An 18,364-nucleotide genomic window follows, 5' to 3' on the forward strand; every position below is an offset into this window, starting at 1 on the left:
AGGGTATAGACTATATATTTAGATGAGTTAATGTTAATATTTATAGGTGTGATATGTGACTTGCTTACATGTGAAGATAGTCTTAATTTTGAGACATAGTATTTAAGGCAAAAGTATCCTGATATTTGCAGCTTACTTTTAAATGATTCAGCAAACAACAAAAGAGGGAGGGGCAAATATCCACAGGTTGACTTTTGGTGAGTCTAGGTGATGATCTTATGGATATTCGTGTACTTTTCATTCAGCCTTTCTGTAGGTTTGAGTATTTTCTCAATAAAAAGAAAATGAATATGATTTCAAGCTCATTAATTTGACAAAAAAAAAAAATAGTCCCAGGAAATTAATGTTGGTAAGGAAGTGCTAAAGACGTGGAGCAATGAAAACACGTATTGACTATAATGCAGTAGACTGTAAATAGAGACAAAGTTGGAAAATATTTTGTCACGACCTGGTCATGTAGAAGACATGTGTACTAATGGCCAATCCCCCTTCCTGGTGTTGTCTCAAGGAAACCCTGCCGTGTGCATGAAGAGACTTCAATAAAATTGTTGATAGGCAACTTGTTTTTAAGAGCAGATATTTGTAAATGCTCAACTGTCAGTAAAACATAAATTTTGCTATATTCATATAAAATACAATATACAGTGAAATCAAACTATGGCTACAAACATCAATATGAATTAATCTCAGCAATAACTTATTGTGGGAAAACATATCTTAAAGTGATTAACATGCTCTAGAAATTGAAAGTATTATATGCTTTCATATAATAGGATATGTAATATACTATATGCAATATACTATGATATATTTAGAATAAAGTTTGTTCTGCAGTGTTTTATTTAAAGCTGTCCAAACTGCACAGTTGCCAGTCATTTGAGATGAGAGTTACCAAAGTCCTGTGTCTGTACCAAATGCAAGATGACATCTGTGTCAAAATGATGTAGAGGAAGGCCTCACCTACAGGGGTTTTCTGAATGGATTTCCTACAGGATAGCAGAAAAGGCACCATCCTACCCTGGTTAATGTTTGCAGGAATGTGCGTGCATTCTTGAGACTGAAAACAAGAAACTGAATGTTAGCTGAGAATTATAGAATTAAAAGTGACACAGGCAGTCAGTACTTTTGTGTTGACCAGAGAGATGCTGTTTAAATAAAAAAGAAAATCAATATTTTCTATTTCTTTGCAGAGTAAAAGTGAGCAAATTACCGTGCGGCATCTGACATCAGGAAACTGGGAAGTGATAAAGATCTTGGCATATGATGAAACTACTCAAAAAATGTGAGTGTCTTTGGTTCTCTGGTCAGGTTGGAAGTCAGGGCTTGTCAAATGCAATCTTTTCTGCCAGATTTATGTTTTGCTTACTGTGGTCCTAGTCCAGACAACCTGGCTATGTAAAGAGCAACTTTTTCTTTAAAGATTCTCCCTATCCATCACCCAGAGACACACTTGCACAGGTATGTGCACAGACCCACAGACAGAGATCACGGAAAAGTGTGGTATGATATTTTGAGAAAAAAAAGCTGTTTCCCAAATGGACCCAAGTTCTGTGGTTGAATAATAGAACAGCTCTTGCCTGTTGACAGTTTGATCCAGTGAAAACTCAGCCTGGCAAAAACTGATCTGTGCCTGATGTTTGTGTTGTTTTCTTTCCTGGGCAGTTACTTTCTGAGCACAGAGTCTTCTCCCGGAGGGAGGCAGTTGTACAGGTAAGCAAGGTGCAAGGACTGCCCTGAACAGGTTGATTTCTCAATGGCCATCTACACAGCTTTATGATAGGATGGAAAAATCTGAAGCTTCATTTTTTTTTTTTTAAAGATTTATTTATTTATTTGACAGACAGAAATCACAAGGAGGCAGAGAGGCAGGCAGAGAGAGAGGAGGAAGCAGGCTCCCCGCTGAGCAGAGAGCCCGATGCGGGGCTCGATCCCAGGACCTTGGGATCATGACCTGAGCCGAAGGCAGAGGCTTTAACCCACTGAGCCACCCAGGCGCCCCTGAAGCTTCATTTTTGACATGACAAAACCGCACACTCTTGGTCCAGTCTCTCAGCTCTGAACCTTTGTGAGCCTGAAGGGTTGGACCTGAAAACCATCTAGCTGTTCCTTCTTTTTTTCCTCACCAGCTTGCAGTCTCAAAATACCATTTTTGTGTTACTGTTTTGTTTTAAGGCTTGCTTCTCTCAACTACACACATCATAGGGATTTATATATTTTCCTCAGTGGACTTTTCTACTGCTAAGGCTCATTTTGAATTTTCAGTGCATTGATACTGTACACTGGTAATTTACCCCCAAACAAAATAAAACCACTGTGAACACTTAGAAGAGTAGATCAAGGGAAAGTGTTTCTCCCCCCTCCCCCATAGTGTATAAAACCTCGTAAGATTGTCACTGAAGCCAGGAATGCTCATGCTTAAAGAAAGCAGTAGATGGGAAATGTTTTCATCTGCCCAATTTTCCCAGATGGAAAGTTGTATTCATAAAGGTACTTAAGGTCAAACCTATTTAGTATTAAAATGTTTCCTCACTTGGAAAGCTTTCACCGGGACCTCACAAGAATGACTTTTATTTTTGTCTGGCAAGCAACTTATTAATTCTAGACTTTACATACACTTTCTGATTTCCATTTCACAGATCCATTTTTAAAGTGTCAAAACTGCCAAGGCATATTCTCAGTAGAAATTCATCATGTTTGAAGAAGTGTCACCACTGATTCCTACCCAGTAGCCTAGACTTTCCTCTGAAAGTAAAAATGCATGTTTAAAACACCCTAAACTCCCTTTAATTCACCACATACACTTATTTATGCATAAATTGCTTTCATCTGAAACAAACATTTCATTTTTATCGCCTCTCCCAGTATGTGATTTCTGTGTTCATTTTTGGGGTGTATTTTGTTTTTTCTCTTAGAGTCCAGAACCCATATCCTCAAAGACTATGAGAAAAGGAAAAATAGCTATTTATTTAAGGAGACTGATTCTAGTTTCGGTTTAGAGTTCTTGATTAAAGTACTGATTACTTTTTTTTTTTTTCTTTTTGGTGACTGGAAGCCTGTCTTGAAACATATACTCTGGTTGGTACTGGTAGTCCTGAGTCATTTTTTAAGGTCCTGAAACTACTTCATCAAAGTTTTATTTCTCTTATTTTATGAAACTCTTAAAGTGACAGAAGCTTAGACTTGGCCAGTTTCAACCAATGAAACTATCTCAATCTCCCTTCCCTTTATTAGCCTAAAATGTGACTTGAATCAAAATGACTTCTTAGATTTGTGTGCTTGTCTTCAATTTCTAGTGACTGAGGCAGAATGGTCAGCTTAGCTATGAACTGTACTAGTGGAGTAGGCTGTTAGAAAATGTAGTACCAATAAATTTCCCCTTAAATAGCTCAGCAAATGCCAGTTGGCTTGACTGTTAGATAATGTTAATGTTTAACCCAGAAAACTCAATCATTGTCTCGTCCAGGTCATAAAAATAATCACTGGTTGACTAAATTTATGGGATGAGATCCCTTCTGCAGAATCACAACTGCAGCCAAAGACAGTTTAGAATTTTGTCCCCAAATGGGCATTTATTTCAGTAATTTCATAATCTAAATAATGAGCAACGACCAACAAATCTCTGGGGAACTTGAATCTGAAAAATTATATGAAGGAATGTAAGTAGCTGTGGACAAATGGCATGCATTCTTATCCTCTCTGTGGAGATGGTTACAAAAAACTGAATAGAATTAATGACACTGACCTATATACTTAAAAATGATTAAAATGACAAATGCTATGGTGCATGTGTGTGAGGGTATATACACACACATAGCAATTTTAAAGAGAAAATAATCAGGTATGACTACCTTGTAAGTTATCATAAAGGTGAAACTGGTTAATGTGTTTAACTGCCTTGACCGATGAAGGAAGATTTGGGGTTATAATGAGCTCAGAATGTTTCAAATGTGAAATTGTAAGTTTATGAACTATACTTCACATTGATCCTCAACCGCTTCTGGTACTTCTGTTGCCTGTGTCAGTACACCTGTTCCCAGCCCCGTGTATGCAGTTTACTGCACATCAAAATGACTAGGGTTCATTTACAAATGTATAGCCAAAATCCTGTTTCATTTCCAAATGAAATTGAGAATATTTTCTCTTAAGCTTAAGATACAGCTTAAGACACAGCTTCACCAGCATTTTCATCTGTTGGCATAATTTACAATTCATCTTTATTTATAAAATCAATGATTCTATATAGGAAATTTAACCCTAAGTAAATATCTCAAACACTCTAACCTTAAGAATCTATGTAAAATAAATGATTGCTTTTCTCTTTACCTACTTCTCTGATGTCTCAAGATATGTATGATCATTAATACTGTATTATCATACAAAAATTACTTTCCTTTACCAAAAATTTCAGTGCAAATATTTAAGGCAAGTATTTTCAGTGCATCTATTTTGTGGGAAAAATTTGACACTGATACCAAATTCTACTGTGAGGTTGATTCTTTGTGTAGCTTGTGAAAACATGTATTGGCTCTTTCAACTAGTATTTATTGATGGTGAGTTTATGCTAGTTTCTGTGGGCAATTCCTTTTACAAGTTTTCAAAGGAATATCTATAGAGAAAAGGCAGGTAAGAATAAATTACATTGAGTCCTGTGGAAATCAGTTTATTTGTAAACATGCATACATACATATACTTTATAAACATCTAGGCATACGTGATTTTATTATAGAGAAGAAAAATGTTTATGTCTTAACATTAGTAATGGAAATGGACTTTGCATTTATACAGTAAGTCATCATTTACAAGGAACTGCAATGTAAGTAATGCTGGAGCTCCTCAGTTTATGTTAATATTTAAATATTGATGCCACACATTCAAGTACCTGGAATAGTACCGTTTCTAATTTTCTTTTTCTTTCCCCAGTGCATCTACTGAAGGACTGTTGAATCGTCAATGCATTTCATGTAATTTTATGAAAGAACAATGTACATATTTTGATGCCAGCTTCAGTCCTATGAATCAACATTTCTTACTGCTCTGTAAAGGTAACACATGATTTCTGATGAAATTTATTTGATCAGTATCTATTACTATCATGAGTAACTTTTCTTTAGCTATATGATTTGATATTCTAAATTTATGTATTCATTAAATTATAAATTATGAATTTACAAGCTATGAATTGTATCTTCATTTAGAAAATAAAATTGGGAAAAAAAAAAAAAAAAGAAAATTGGGAGTCAACATTTATTCCTGATCAAGAAAGGCTGTTTGAGAGCAAATGTTTTAAAAAAGTGAATAAACATATTTACATCAGCAAAGTCCTGCTAAACTAATTTATCTAGTCTTTAGAAAACACTTTTTAAAATAATGGCTTCATTGTTAAGAGATTTAGGATCTATAGAAATTTAATTGCCTGGTTATCTGGTTTCTGTTTCATTATGTTTTAACTATGAAATGCTTCAATTTGGAAAAAAAAATAACTCTTTCATGTAGCCTTTCCAATAATGATTACTTAGATGTATTTAAAATATTTATACATATTTTTTATACATGTTTTTAAAATCCAGGCCCAGGTGTCCCAGTGGTCAGTCTACACAGCAAGGAAAACCCAGCAAGTAAGTACAAAAACATGACAATGTGGGATAGTCATGGGGGTCATTGGTCTTGTATTACTTATTCTCAATGTCATACTCTTACAAAACCTTTTTCAAAGGAGTTTCCAACATGGAACAGGATGTGTAGATGCCATCAGTTTGACTGTTTGAGCAAGTGGTTTGAGCTGTGTTACAGCCACAATTGGATCACACATGCCTGGAACAGGGTGTCTACTGTTACCTAATTTGAAGGACAACTGGTTGATGAGGCTCATTTAGGCACACTTCAGCCCATGGACCTCTTACTGCTCTGGCTCATTTTTTTCCTTGGCCTCATATAGATTATTCCTTTAATGCTTTTTGTGTACTTTTGGGAAAAATAAGAAAAGTATGTTATTTTATATGTTTTCTATCCTGTTTGTTCCAGATATCCAGGGCTTCCTAGTTTTATGTATTCATTTATTCTTTTATGTATTTAACTGTTCATCATCTATTAAGTTTGGGTGGACACTGCTAGTAAAATATGGTCAGTGTGTTTATGAAATTATAGTAGAGTACGTAAGTAAATACAGGGTTGAGGTAATCGTAAAAATGAATAGCCAGATTGCTTTTTGCCTTCTTTTCTGTCTATGTTTCTTTGGCTTTTTTCAATTTTATTCAATCAATACTCTTATGCTCTAATGATTTACATTAGGCTACCATGATCTAATAAATTAGGCTTGTATTTATGAACTCAGCACACCCCCTGACATAATTTTATTATCCTCTTTTAAAGAAGAGGAAACTGAGTCACAGGAAAGTTAAACAACTTGCTTAATTAATACTAATAGGTAGCAGAGCCAGGAATCATGAGAAGTAGTCTGACTCCAAAATAGGATTTGTAATTGATGAAGGTAGGTTGGAGGAGGGGTTCCTGCAGGATCAGCCAAGAGGGTCCTTGGCTTTACAAAGGATAGAAATCAAATGTGAGTTGGAGAAAGTGAAAACAGAGTTTAAGAATAGCAGACAGAGTGTCTAGGAGACGTAGAAAGGAGAATGAGTCTCATCAGTGCTTGGGATTAGAGATTTATTTTAGAAAAGGATCTAGGGTGTGTGTTCCTTTAGGAATCCAGGGTAGGTCCAATTAAAGGTGATAATAGGTGAGTAACAGATGTTATTTCATGAATCATCGAAAGTAGAAGGTATTGATGCCAGTGTCAGCGGAAGTTTGTTGGAAGCAAACTTCCTGGAACACGTTTGGGATCCAGCTCTTCTTAGAGGTCATTACATGCTTGGGGCCTAGGACAAAACTCAGAGAATGATTCACTTTCCTGCTTTCCCCCTGAAGTGAGAACATAGTTTCTTTGGCTTGTTCAGGGGCAAAAATATAGAAATGGGGCCTAGCAGAAAAACAGAGACCTAGCCTTTCTAAAATAGATTCCCTCCAGCTTCCCTCTCTCATTATCACTACCATATGAGGGCATCTTATTGTTTTTTGTCTTTCACATCCTGTATTTAAGTAGTTTTACTTAGATGTATAGACTTACTAAGATGCAGGCATAAGACTGAAATGTTGAAGGACAATGTTATTTTTAGAGAACAGAGTAAGACCATTGATACTCTTCAAACACCAATATACGGAGACTTCCTCCTGTTCTAGGAAAAAAAAAAAAAAAGTGCTAAATTTGTAATGGGGTTTTGTGTGGTTGGAAATAGGTGAGTACATTGTTTAGTTTCTACTTAACAGTATAAAATTTAAAAGAGGTTGTGGTGAGCAAATTAAATGTATTTAGTATTAACAGCAATAGTAACAATAAAAGTATATTGGATAAAACAGAAGGTTAGATTTTATAGATTAAAAAATCAGTATATTAAAAAAATAGTATACAAAATGAGTTCATTATATACCTTTTGTGAGATTTGAAACAAGTTAATATCTCATAGGATCAATTTCCTTGTAGGCAAATTAGCAAATGAATTTTTTATGAAGATGAGATATATTTGCAACATAGGATGCACTAAATAAATGGGAACTATTTGTATTATATTGCATATTATGCCAAAATAATTTTTTAAAAAATTCCAATCTGATTTTAATTAACTTTTTTCTACTGTTGTTTCCTAGTAATTTCTGCTGCAAATAATGAAACATTTTCTAATTTTCCCACTTATAAGCATCATCTCAGCATCCAGAAAAACAGAAGTGAGCAGTGGTCAGGTGCTTAATTTTCTTTTTTGAAAGACATTCAGGTTTAAGTAAATCTTCTGGTTAATGAATTATGGATTAATCTTTGTTAATGAATTAATTAGAACACATTTGGGGGCCACATGAAGTAGAATAGGGTATACAAAGGAAATTTAAAAATGAAAATATTTAACCTGGACACCTTTAAACCCAATAGTTATCGAAGAAATGCAAAGTAAAACATTGGAATTTGAGAAACACGGCAGAGGATCACAGGGGATGAGAGGAAAAAATGAAACAAGATGAAACCAAAGAGGGAGACAAACCATAAGAGACTCTTAATTTCAGGAAACAAACTGAGTCTTGCTAGAGTGGAGGGGGGTGGGAGGGTTGGGGTGGCTGGGTGATGGACATTTGGGAGGGTGTGTGCTAGGGTGAGCGCTGTGAATTGTGTAAGACTGATGAATCACAGACCTGTACCCCTGAAACAAATAATACATCATATGTTAATAACAAGTAAGTAAAATCTAAAAAAAAAAGTTTAAGCTATAGTTACAAGTGATTAAGGAGTCCAAATGTTTATGCCACTCTAACAAAACTGAAAATGCATTTAAAACTTTCAAAAAGTAATACAGTTAAAATTCTTGCATTTGGCTAGCAGCCCTCCAGGTGATTTTTGTTCTTCTTGAGTATTTGCCTTATGTTCTACAATGAACAAGTATTACTTTTTTTCCATATATTACTTTTTTAATGAAAAAGAAACCCTTCATTAAAATGCTCAGTGAGTTGAGACTAGGTATAAATATGAAAAATTTTACTTTTAATATTTCAAAAGTCCTCTGTCTCATATCATTACCATTTTCTTTCTCCTTAATTTTGCATATATGCTTTGTTTCCTTTTTCTCCATCCCATCTCTTGTTCTCATTCCCCTTTACTTTTTTTCTCTCTTCTAGTTTCTTACCTCTCCCTTTCTTCTCAGTTTTGTTTTCATTTTCTTCTCTTTTCTGTTCCACGTTTAAAACTGTGCCTTAACATTTCTTCCTCTTCACACTGTTTCACCAAAAAAAAAAAAAATGTGTTTACATGTTTTGCAAATTTATCATGGAGAAAAAGCTCACTGCTCTTAATATTTTAAAAATGGCTTTAAGTATTTCCTTTGCTTAAAAAGAACTTATTTCCATGTGACCATGGATTGCTTTTTTTCCCCAAGAATAAATGAGTAGCCTTTGATTTAGAAGTAAGAATTTCTCAGCTGCCCCTCTATTCATGTAATTAGTTTACATGTAATTAGGTTTATTTTTTGCCACTGACATTTGATAATTAAGAGAAACCATGAGAAATTATTAGTATATTATACTCAGATTGGTGCCTCTGGCTGTATCCATTTGTTCAACTGTCAGTCAAATTATTCATTTATTCAAAAAAAAAAAAAAAAAAACAGCCAACAAGATGATCTGTAATTAGAGGTATAAAGGTAAAAATTTACTAAGATTTATTCTTCAAAAAACTGTCTTCATTGTAGTTAGCAAATATCAGGTGACAGCGGCTTCCTGCATTTTTATGATAGTTCTTAGGTTATAAATGCTGAGTCTTTAATGAAAGTATACAGAGTTTAGGTATTCACATTTTAAATTTTATAACCAAATGTTTAGGATCAGTTCCTTGAAAATAAAGGATTTGGATAATCTGAAACTTCTTAAATTTTAGGGATAGAATAAACCTCTGACATCTAATTTCCCAAATTTGTATTGTAGGGGATGACACTTACTTACAAAAGATGTGGTTTGGTGTGCCTGAAATCACATGTAGAATTTAGAGTACATGACAGGAGAATGTTAGATGGTTCTAATAGAAATGGACATAATTCCAAGAGAGCAAGTCAGTAGAAAGGCAAAAGAATGTGAACGTACTAAAAAGAAGACAGGAAAATATTTAAACTTGCAAGATAAAGGTTGTCCTATGTGGCTAGAACAAAACATTTAAGAAAAAAAAAAAAAGGAAAGGGATATAGGTGATAGGGGCAAGCTAAGGAGTTTGGATTTAACAGTGGATTATCGGTGATAAGCCACTGATAATTAAAAAAATAAATTTGTGGGGCGCCTGGGTGGCTCAGTGGGTTAAGCCTCTGCCTTCGGCTCAGGTCATGATCTCAGGGTCCTGGGATCGAGTCCCACATGAGGCTCTCTGCTTGGCAGGGAGCCTGCTTCCTCCTCTCTCTCTCTGCCTGCTTGTGATTTCTCTCTGTCAAATAAAAGACTGTTCTTGCAATAAATAAATAAATAAACAAATAAACAAATAAATAAATAAATAAATTTGTGATCTGGCCATGGAATAACTGAAAGTAGAAATGGCCTGTTGCCAGAAAGTAAGGGGGACCGGGAGAAAAACTGGATAAAATATATAAAAAAAAAATTTTCAAGCATTGGGACAGTCAAGATGGGACTCTCATTCCTGGAAGAAGGGAGACAATTGAGATTAATGTTTTAATTGCTCTGGCTTTCTGGCTGGAATCATTTTAGGAATTTCAGTGCAATGAGGAACAATCCAAGAAGAATGTAATGGTATCTCAGAGTCAGAGTCTCAGAGTCAGAATGAGAATGGCCATTGGAGTTCAGAAGGTTTGAAGCTTTTGGAATGTTGAGGACATGGACAAATACACCGGAGAGGAGAAGAAATAGAGAAAATGCCCAGAAATCTTAATAGGGCTTCAGGGAATCATCCTGAGTCTACTGTAAAAAACCCCTAGCTAAGCATGTAAATGACAAAGGACAGAGCTTAAAGAGCGCTGGCATGTGCTAAAAGTTCCAACCAGGCAGAATACTGGAATGTGTAGGAGATAGCCCACCAGAGTCATGCCTTTGTAGTAGAGCTACACTAGCCACACAGCAGAAATCACCCAAACCTACACAAAGTAAGATATTTTTAAAAGTCTTAAAATGATTTAGCTGACCTGCAGAGAGCCTATACACTTACTGGAACAAAATCCAACAATTTCCAAAATAACAGAACAAAATCCACAAAACACTGTAAGTCACAATGGGTCAAAATCCAGTAAAACATTACTGGGTGTGTGAGGAAGTGAGGAAGGAAGGAAATGAGGAAAATGTGATTCATAACTGGGAAAAAAAGCTGCTACGAATAAAGAGAGACTCAGAAATGAGAGAGATGGAACCTTCTGACAAATACAATAAACCAGCTATTATAAATATGATTTTGAAATGAATGAATACGGTGTGAATATTAATGGAATATTTTTAAAAGGAACTTAATGAACTTAAAATACTGGAAATAAAAATTTCACTGGAAAAGACTAAAAGCAAATTAGACACTATAGAAAAAAGATCAGTGAACTTGAAACTTTATCAATAGAAACTTTCAGAAATAGAAAAAGAATAAAAGAAATGAACAGAGCCTAAGTTAACGCAAGTATATATATATGTGTGTATACACATACATACACACACACAATGTTTTTACTTAGAGTCAGAAGGGGAGGCACATAAGAAGTATTTGATGAAATCCAATATTTGGTCAAATCCAAATAAGATGAAACATATAAAATTGCTCAACAAACCTCAAGCGAAATGTATCCCAATAGAAAAGGTAATTTAAAAACAAAGCAAATTAAACCTTAAGGCACCAAAAGTAAAAGGACATCTATATATCCAAACATTATATAAATGGTAGTTAAGACAAGAATTACTGCAAAGGTCTTATCAGAAAAATAAATAAATAAATAAAAAGGAAAGAAAAGGAAAGACAAATAGAGCAAAATCTTTAAAATGATGATGGAAGAATTCCAGAGAAGATGGCAGAATAAGACAACCCTAAGCACAGTGCATCTCAGGGGTACAGCTAGTAACATTCACATCAGTATAAATAACCGAGAAAATGACACGAAGACCAGGAGAACAAACTCCACAACTAAAGGGATCCATGGGACTGTCTGTGGGTAGGAAGGAGGGATGTTGCTGGAATGGAGAGGGGAGAGAAACATTCTCATACATGGGAATTTGTCTTTCCTGTGTAGACTCTCCAAACATTTGGCTTTGAAAGCCAGAGGGGCTGAATTTCCATTACAACCAATGGGACGAAAAACCTGAAACTATAAAAATCAGTGGGCTCAGCTCTGGGAGGGCTGAGCAAGAGGAAACTGAGTCCCCACCCTTAAAGAGCACAACAAATAGCCTGCAGGGATATAGCATAGAAGCAGCAGTTTGAAAAATGTTTGGGGCATCAGAAGGGAGCTTTCTTTACTCATCTCATGAGTGTGATTGAAGGGCAGGGATCCTTAAGACTTCTTCAGAAACAAAGGAGCTGGTCGGCACCATTACCTACTCCCACCTCCCAGCACAAACACAGGGCCATCTGCAGGAATCAGAGAAGCGCAGACACTTGCTCCTTGCTAACACTGCATGTTCTGCACCTCCCTCACCCCCTGCACTTCAGATCTGCCCTCTCCAACAAGGCAGGCCTTAATCCTAGTAAGTGCAGGTCCCCCTCTCCCCCCAGTTTGTGGACCTTGCCGTTAGCAGAGCCAACTCCTCCAAAATACTCTCAGCCAGAGACCCTCCAAAGAGGTGCTGCAAGCCTAGCAATGCACAAGCAACCCCAACAGGGGCCAGAATCACTCCAAAGTGACACAGGAACGGGGGAACATAACCACACACACCATTCCAGCTGTGGCCCCAGCAGTAGGCAAGAGACAGAGAGCTGGTCTGACTGCAGTCCCCGCCCACAAAAGCTTCTCAGGGGACAAAAGAGGTAAGCATCCCGAAGTTTGGTGTTACAATTATCTCTGGCAAATGGTTGGTCAGACAGAACTCAAGCCCAAGGCAGCTAGAGAATGGCCCAATAACACAAAAGAGCCCAAACACTGCCCTCAACAGGCAAAGAGAGCCATTGCAGATGACTAGACTGAAGGAAAAAGCAACTCAACCACAACAGCTGGGCATGCACAACACACACAGGAATCACCCCTCAAGTGTCAGGGGAAGTGGGGACACTGCAGTATAGAACCTCCTTCATAAGGCAGAAGACATAGCTGACTTTCCTAGCATATAGAAACATACACAAAGATTTAGACAAAATGAGAAATTAGAAAAGGAAGTAGGTCTTTGAAAAGAACAAAATCACAACAAATGACCTAACTGAAATAGACACAAGTAATACACCCAATAGAGAATTTAATCATAAAGATATTTACTGGACCTGAGAAAAGAGTAGAAGACATCATTAAGAAACTTAAAGAGAAAACATAAGAAAAAAAAATACAATCAGGAGCTCAATAAATGGAATTAAAAATACACTAGTTGGGGGCGCCTGGGTGGCTTAGTGGGTTAAAGCCTCTGCCTTCAGCTCAGGTCATGATCCCAGGGTCCTGGGATCAAGCCCCACATTGGGCTCTCTGGGCAGCGGGGAGTCTGCTTCCCCTTCTCTCTCTCTCTCTGCCTGCCTCTCTGCCTACTTGTGATCTCTGTCTGTCAAATAAATAAATAAAATCTTTAAAAAAAAATACACTAGTTGGAATAAATAGTAAACTATAGAAAGAAGAACAGATCACTGACCCAGAGGACAGAGAAACTGAAAGCAATCAAACTAAGCAGGTGAGAAAAAAAAGTTACACAAAACAAGAACAAACTTAACATCAAATGTAACAGCATTCACATTATAGGTATCCCAGGAGTAGAGAGAAAGTAAATGGTACAGAAAATTTATCTGAAGGAACAGATAAAAACTTCCCAAATTTAGGGAAGGAAACAGACATCCAGAATCAAGAGGCACAGACAGCCCCCTTTGAACTAAATCCAAGAAGGCCCACAGCAAGGCACAAACTAACTGAAATGGCAAAAAGTAGCAATAAAGAGAATATTAAAAGCAACAAGAGAAAAGAAAACAGTTCTACACCAGAGAAACCCCATAAGGTTATCACCTAATTTTTCAGCAAGAAACTTTGCAGGTCAGAGGGGAGTGACATGATGTATTCAAATGCTGAAAGGAAAAAAAAATTTTTTGCAGAAAAAAATGCTCTATCCAGGGAGGCTAGCATTAAGATTAAAAGGTGATATAAAATGAGTTTCCCAGGAGCTAGTTAATTGAAAAGACTGATAAAATTGATAAAGCTGTAGTAGTACTCATCAAAATCAATAAATCAATAAGCAAATACATAGAGGACTTAAAATCAGAAATGAAAGAGAAATAACTGATAACCATAAATATAAAAAGGATTATGAGAGAATATTAAAGATTACATGCCACCAAATAGGACAACCTAGAGGAAAAACATGAATTCCTAGAAATATATAATCTCCCATAACTGCATCAGGAAGAAATTGAAAATTTGAACATACCAAAAACCAGCAATGAAACTGAATCACTAATCAAAAAACTCCAAACAAGTCCAGAACCAGACAGCTTTACAGGTGAATTGTACCGAACACTTAAAGAAATTCCTCTCAAACTACTCCAAAAACAAAACAAAAAAAAAACCACAAAAAACAAACCGAAAAACAAAAAAACCCCACACACACAGAGGAAGGAAATCTGCCTAGTTTCATTCCATAAGGCGAGCATTTCATGAGGCTAGCATTACCCTGACACCAAAACTAGATAAAGACACTACCAAAAAAAAAAAAAGAATTACAGGCCAACACCGCTGAAGACCATACATGCAAAAATCCTCAACAAAATACTAGCCAACCAAATCCAACAATACATTAAAAAAATGATCAAGTGGGTTTTATTGCCAGGATGCATGGGTAATTCAACAATCACAAAGTTATCAATGTTATACATCACAAAGATACAGGATAAAAACCATATCATTTCAATAGATGTAGAAAAAGCATTTGACAAAGTACAATGTGATAGAAACCCTCAACAAAGTAGGTTTAAAGGGAACACACCTGAACATAATAAAGGCATTATATGAAAACCCCACATCATATATGAAAAACTAGCCTTATCTGAAAAACTAACATTATCTTCAATGATGAAAAACAGAGAGCAGTTTCCCTAATATCAGAAACAACACAGGATGTCCATTCCCACCACTTTTATTCAATATAATACTGGAAATCCTAGCTACAGCAATCAGACAAAGAGATGAAAAACATCCACATTGTTAAGGAAGAAGTAAAATGTTCACTATTTGCAGATGACATGATACTACATGTCCATACTACCCAAAGCAGTCTGCAGATTTAATGAAACTCCAGAGCTAGGGGAAATGCAGCACAAAGAATTCACAGCCTTTTCCCCATGATTCTTCAGTGTTTCACAGTTAAATTTTTTTTTAAATTTGTTTTTAAATTTTTTAGTTTTTTAAAAATTTTTCCTCTTTCCTATTTTAACCTTTTTAAACTTTTATCAATACCTTTTTACAAATCTTTTAAAATTTTCATTGTTATATTCTATCCCTTCGTTGTATTTAACCTTACTTTTTGTATACATAAAAGTTTTTCGTTAAAATTTGGGGATACAGTTTCTTCCAAGAGATCAAAATATACCCTAAAACAAAGCCATATGCTTTGTTCTAGTCTCCACCCTGATCACATTTTTTTTCTTTTTACTTCTCTTTTTTCAACCAATTTATCTTACCAATTTCTTTTTTAGAATCTTTTTTCAATTTTCATCTTTATAATCATATTCCATCCCTTAATTGTGTTTACCCTTATTTTTGGGTGTTTATTTTTTCTTTCTTTAAAATTTGGGGAGGCAGTTTCTTCTAAAAGACCAAAAAACACCCAAAATCAAGTGTGTGGCCGTTTTCTAATCGTGTGTGTGTGTGTGTGTGTGTGTGTGTGTGTGTGTGTATGTGCGCATGTGTATCTTTCCTTTCTACTTTCTCCTCAGGTCGTTTTCAGCTCTCTTCTGATTTGGTTAGTGTACATTTTTCTGTGGTCGTTGCTACCCTTCTAGTATTTTGTTATCTCATTCATCTATTCTTATCTAGATAAAATGACAAGGTGGAAAAACTCACCTGAAAAAAAAAAAAAAAAAAAAGAAAAGAAAGGAAAAAGAGGCAGTACTGATGGCTAAGTAACTAATCATTATAGAAATTAGTAAGATGTCAGAACCAGAGTTCAGAATGATGATTAGCTAGCTGGGCCTGAAAAAAAGCACAGAAGATACTAGAGAATCCTTTTCTGGAGAAATAAAATCCCTTTCTGGAGAAATAAAAGGACTAAAATCTAACCAAGTTGAAATTAAAAAAAAAAAAAAGCTATTAATGAGGTATAATAAAAAAAATGGAGGCTCTGACTGCTAAGATAAATGAGGCAGAAGGGAGAATTAGTGATACAGAAGATCAAATGGTGGAAAATTAAAAAGCTGAAAAAAAGAAAAACTACTGGACCACGAGGAGAGAATTCAAGAAATAAGTCATGCCATAAGATGAGACAATATTAGAATAATTGGGATCCAGAAGAATAAGAAAGAGAGGAGGGGGGAAGAAGATATATTGGAATAAATTAGAGCAGAGAATTTCCTTAATTGGGGAAGGGAACAAGAATAAAAATCCAGGAGGCACAGAGAACCCCCCTCAAAATAAAAATCAATAAAAATAGGTCAACACCCCATCATCTATTAAAACTTACAGGTCTCAGTGACAAAGAAAAAATCCTGAAAGCAGGATGGAGACAAGAGATACCTAACATATAATGGCAGAAATAATAAACTGGCAGAAGACCTATCCACAGAGACCTGGAAGGCCAAAAACGGATGGAATGATATATTCAGAGCACTAAACAAGAAACATATGCAGCCAACAATACTATATCTAGCTAGGCTGTCAATGAATAGAGAAGGAGAGATAAAAAACAAAAAAAACAACAACAACAAAAAAACCTTCCAGGACAAACAACAACTAAAAGAATTTGCAAATACCAAACCAGCCCTGCAGGAAATATTGAAAGGGATCCTCTAAACAAATAGAGAACCTAAAAGTAACAGACCAGAAAGGAACGAAGACAATATACAGTATCAGTCACGTTATAGGCAATACAACGGAACTAAATCCATACCTTTCAATTGTTAACCTGAATGTAAATAGGATAAATGCCCCAATCAAAAGATACAGGGTATCAAAATGGAATAAAAAATAAGACCCATCAATATGTTGTCTGCAAGAAACTCATTTTAGACCCAAAGACACCTCCAGATTTAAAGTAAGGGGGTGGAAAACAATTTATTATGCTAATGGACATCAAAAGAAAGCTGGGGTGGCAATCCTTATGCCAGATAAATTATACCAGATAAATTAGATTTTAAGTCAAAGACTATAATAAGAGAGGAGGAAGGACATTATACCATACTTAAAGGGTCTATACAACAAGAAGATCTAGCACTTTTAAATATTTATGCCCCTAACATGGGATCAGCCAATTATATAAACCAATTAATAACAAAATAAATACATTAATAATAATAATACAATAATAGTAGGGGGCTTTAACACCCCCTCACTGAAATGGACAGATCCTCTAAGCAAAAGATCAACAAGGAAATAAAGGCCTTAAAGGACACACTGGACCAGAGGGACATCACAGATATATTCAGAACATTCCATCCCAAACCAACAGAATACATATTCTTCCCTAGTACACATAGAACATTCTCCAGAATAGATCACATTCTGGTCACAAATCAGGTCTCAACTGGTACCAAAAGACTGAGATAATTCCTTGCATATTTTCAGACCACAATGCTTTGAAAGTAGAACTCAACAAGAGAAAAGTTGGAAGGAACTCAAATGCATGGAGGCTAAAGAGCATCCTACTAAAGAATGAATGGGTCAACCAGGAAATTAAAGAATTTTAAAAATTCATGGAAAAAACAAAAACATGACTCTTCAGAATTTTTGGGATACAGCAAAGGTGGCCCTGAGAGGAAATATATAGCAATACAAGCCTTTCTCAAGAAACAAGAAAGGTCTCAAATACAGAAACTAACCCTATACCTAAAGGAGCTAGAGAAAGAACAGCAAATAAAGTCTAAATCCAGCCAGAAAAGAGAAATAATAATCAGAGCAAAAATCAATGAAATAGAAACCAAAAGAACAGTAGAACAGATCAACAAAACTAGGAGCTGGTTCTTTGAAAGAATTAATAAGATTGATAAACCCCTGGCCAGACTTATCAAAAAGAAAAGAGAAAGGACCCAAATTAATAAAATCATGAATGAAAGAGAAGAGATGACAGCCAACACCAAAGAAATACAAATTATAAGAACATATTACGAGTAACTATATACCAGCAAATTTGAGAATACAGAAGAAATGGATGCATTCCTAGAGACTATTAACTACCAAAACTGAAACAGAAAGAAACAGAAAACCTGAACAGACCCATAACCAGTAAGAAGATTGAAACAGTCATCAAAAATCTCCTAACAAACAAGAGCCAAGGGCCAGATGGCTTCCCAGGGGAAATCTACCAAACATTTAAATAGGAATTAATACCTATTCTCCTAAAACTGTTCCAAAAATAGAAAGGGAAGGAAAACTTCCAAACTCATTTTATGAGGCCAGCATTACTTTGATCCCACAACCAGACAAAGACCCCATCAAAAAGGAGAATTACAGACCAATGTCCCTGGTGAACACAG

General features: G+C 35.6%; 1 protein-coding gene across 2 annotated transcripts in view; it reads left to right on the plus strand.

Moving 5' to 3' along the window:
* LOC111155763 (dipeptidyl peptidase like 10) overlaps positions 1–18,364 on the plus strand; it is a 1,348,454-nt gene that overhangs the window by 1,287,439 nt on the left and 42,651 nt on the right. For both annotated transcript variants that reach the window (XM_022516189.1, XM_022516263.1), the window contains exons 14-17: positions 1,191–1,282; positions 1,663–1,710; positions 4,921–5,042; positions 5,568–5,615. In XM_022516189.1, the coding sequence (XP_022371897.1) occupies positions 1,191–1,282; positions 1,663–1,710; positions 4,921–5,042; positions 5,568–5,615 (310 nt within the window). The remainder of the gene's footprint in view (positions 1–1,190; positions 1,283–1,662; positions 1,711–4,920; positions 5,043–5,567; positions 5,616–18,364) is intronic.

The sequence above is a fragment of the Enhydra lutris genome, unplaced genomic scaffold (assembly GCF_002288905.1).
Source record: "Enhydra lutris kenyoni isolate GAN:26980312 unplaced genomic scaffold, ASM228890v2 scaffoldscaffold1, whole genome shotgun sequence".
Lineage (NCBI taxonomy): Eukaryota > Metazoa > Chordata > Mammalia > Carnivora > Mustelidae > Enhydra > Enhydra lutris.